Source organism: Austrofundulus limnaeus, unplaced genomic scaffold, assembly GCF_001266775.1.
Source record: "Austrofundulus limnaeus strain Quisiro unplaced genomic scaffold, Austrofundulus_limnaeus-1.0 Scaffold506, whole genome shotgun sequence".
Lineage (NCBI taxonomy): Eukaryota > Metazoa > Chordata > Actinopteri > Cyprinodontiformes > Rivulidae > Austrofundulus > Austrofundulus limnaeus.
Window position 1 is genome coordinate 152,675 of NW_013952908.1, and position 2,458 is coordinate 155,132.

Here is a 2,458-nt window from a genome sequence, read left to right on the forward strand (position 1 = left end):
CTGTCAGATTGATAAAAATCTAAAAAAAAATTACAGTTTTATTAAATTTGATCAATTACCTGGATTTATTACTGTTTATTTTTTATATTTTACAGCTAAAAATGATTCATGTTGACCTCTAAATAAACAGTGAATTATTTAAAAAGCCAAACAATCTGATTGGTTTATTTTCAGTAGCTTCAAACCGCTCAGACTGATCTGAACGTCCAGTCCATCCCTGACCTTTGACCTCTGAGCTCCTCCACAACTTTTCACAATAAAAGCCTTGATAAAGGAGAGGAAGAAGGAGCTCTCAGAGAACTTTCAGCTTCACGCGTTAGCAGCTTTTCCTAAAGTAAAAACCGCCCGTCGCTTTGTTTCGGACCGCCCCTCCCCCCGGGTCCGAACGGTTCTGTAGCTGCTCGTTAAGTTTTAAATGGTTACAGTAAAAACGGAGACTACGTCTACTGACGGCACAGAAACGGTTAAAAACTGCTCCTGATGTGAGCCGTCAACGACCTACTGTTGTTTTATTAAACCACATTTCTGTTAAATGTTTAAGGAGCAGGAATGAAATGAAAACCTCCTCCTCCTCCTCCTCCTCCTCCTCCCAGCAGGAAGTCAATCTTTAACCTCCTCCCGTCTCCAGGTGGATCTGCGGCCCGTGGCTACAAAGCTACATGAGTGGATTCTCGCCCGCCGGCACCGGAGCGGCTCTCCGGCGCAGCAGGAAGCAGGTGAAGCACCTGGCGTCCAGGTGGGCCGCTCAGTGTCCCCCGTCTCCGGAGGACGGACTCTCGGAGCGCCCGTCCCTGCCGGCCGAAGACTTCTTCTGCTTCTGCTTGGACCTCCTCAGCATCTGGACCTGCGGAGGGAGAAAACCACAGAATTACTGAAAAACACAGAACAGTTCAATTAAACTCTAAAAACTCCAAGAGAAGAGAAGAAAAACCTGGTTAAATAACAATAAAACAATAAATAAATACTAAAGAACGTTTCAACAACAAATCAAGAAAAGCTCAAGTTTTTACCGAATATTCACCTGTTACCTGTCAGATCTCCACCAGGTAAACAAATAAACAAGTTAAAGTTTTACGTAAAGAGACTTTACCATAAAACATTCAACACAAAATACACCTGGAAACACCTGGAAACACCTGTCCTTTCATTCTAAAAGAGTTGGGGGCGTGTCCAAACGTTAACGCCTACCTGAGCTGCAGGTGAACTCACAATGAAACATTAAAAACTAAAAATAAATTCTCTAAAGCTCAGCACTAATCTACTCTCTGACGGGCTTTTATTTTGAAGAGTATTTATGAGCTTTAAGGTCTGCCTGTCAGGTGATCTCAGAGTCCTGGACCCTGCGGGGACAAACAGAACCGGGTACCTTGGGTCCAGCAGCAGAGATGATGATGAGTCCAGGGGGCTGGACCCACGGTTCTCCGTCCACCTGGACAGGTAGGGGGTTCCTCACCGTCAGCCTGATGTAGCTCCCCTGAGCGATCCGGATCCCAGACCTCAGACCGCTCTGGACCTGACCCTGCAGAACCACAGACCGGGGGGAGGTGGGGGGTTACCTGCTGTCCTCCAGAGAAGACGTGTGAACAACAGCTGGACTCACCATGTGGACCACCCCGGTGACCCCCACCACCTCCAGCAGCCCGTCGCTGATGCTCGGCTTCCTGAAACGACCGTCCACCTCCGACCCCCACAGGTCGGCCCCGGACCCCCAGCTAGACGGGGGGAGGAAGAGGAGCATGATGAAGCTCAGAGGGTCCGGCAGCGACAGGTGTGTGTGTGTGAGCGGTACCTGGGGATGTTGAGGAAGATGAGCCCCTCGATGGTGGGTAAGGGGACGTTCTCATTGTCCACCTGCAGCTGCAGCTCTTTGTGGAGGCTCCTGGTGTGGCTGATCTTCTGCAGGCCCACCTTCACGTACACACCTTTGTTGTGGAACCTGTGGCAGGTGCAGACAGGTGTAATACAGTTCCTGACCAGCAGGTGTCAGGACGGTACACCTGTTGTCCTTCCAGGTGAGGGRTCCTGGAGGGCCGCAGCCTTTCCCTGCTCCAACACACCTGATTCAGTCCCTGAACTACCTCCTCATGTTCTGCAGTACGGAGGACCGACACTGACATCATTAGATATAAAAGCAGAAATAGATAAATGAATCTTTAAATAAATAAATACATTTAAAATGCATCAAATAAATTAAAAACAGAACTTTACCTCATGTTTTATTATTTAATTCACCTTTATATTTATTTTTCCAGCTTAGTTTCAATAAATTGCCAGAATACCAGATCAATGTGTGAATTTAACAGAATGATAAAGGTTAATTTGTTGGAGAAATATATATGGGTATAGTGTATGAATTGTTCAAGAAATTAAAAACAGAACTTTACCTCATGTTTTATTATTTAATTCACCTTTATATTTATTTTTCCAGCTTAGTTTCAATAAATTGCCAGAATACCAG

The 2,458-nt window shown here is 46.1% G+C and overlaps 1 protein-coding gene across 1 annotated transcript in view; it reads right to left on the reverse strand.

The window, feature by feature from the left end:
* Positions 1-37: 37 nt before the first annotated feature.
* The window catches only part of dgkq (diacylglycerol kinase theta), a gene marked incomplete in the record, with an annotated part of 24,288 nt that continues 21,867 nt past the window's right edge, over positions 38-2,458 (reverse strand). Inside the window, 4 exon segments of the mRNA XM_014025879.1 lie at positions 38-844; positions 1,367-1,519; positions 1,601-1,712; positions 1,790-1,936. Of these exon segments, the coding sequence (XP_013881333.1) occupies positions 746-844; positions 1,367-1,519; positions 1,601-1,712; positions 1,790-1,936 (511 nt within the window).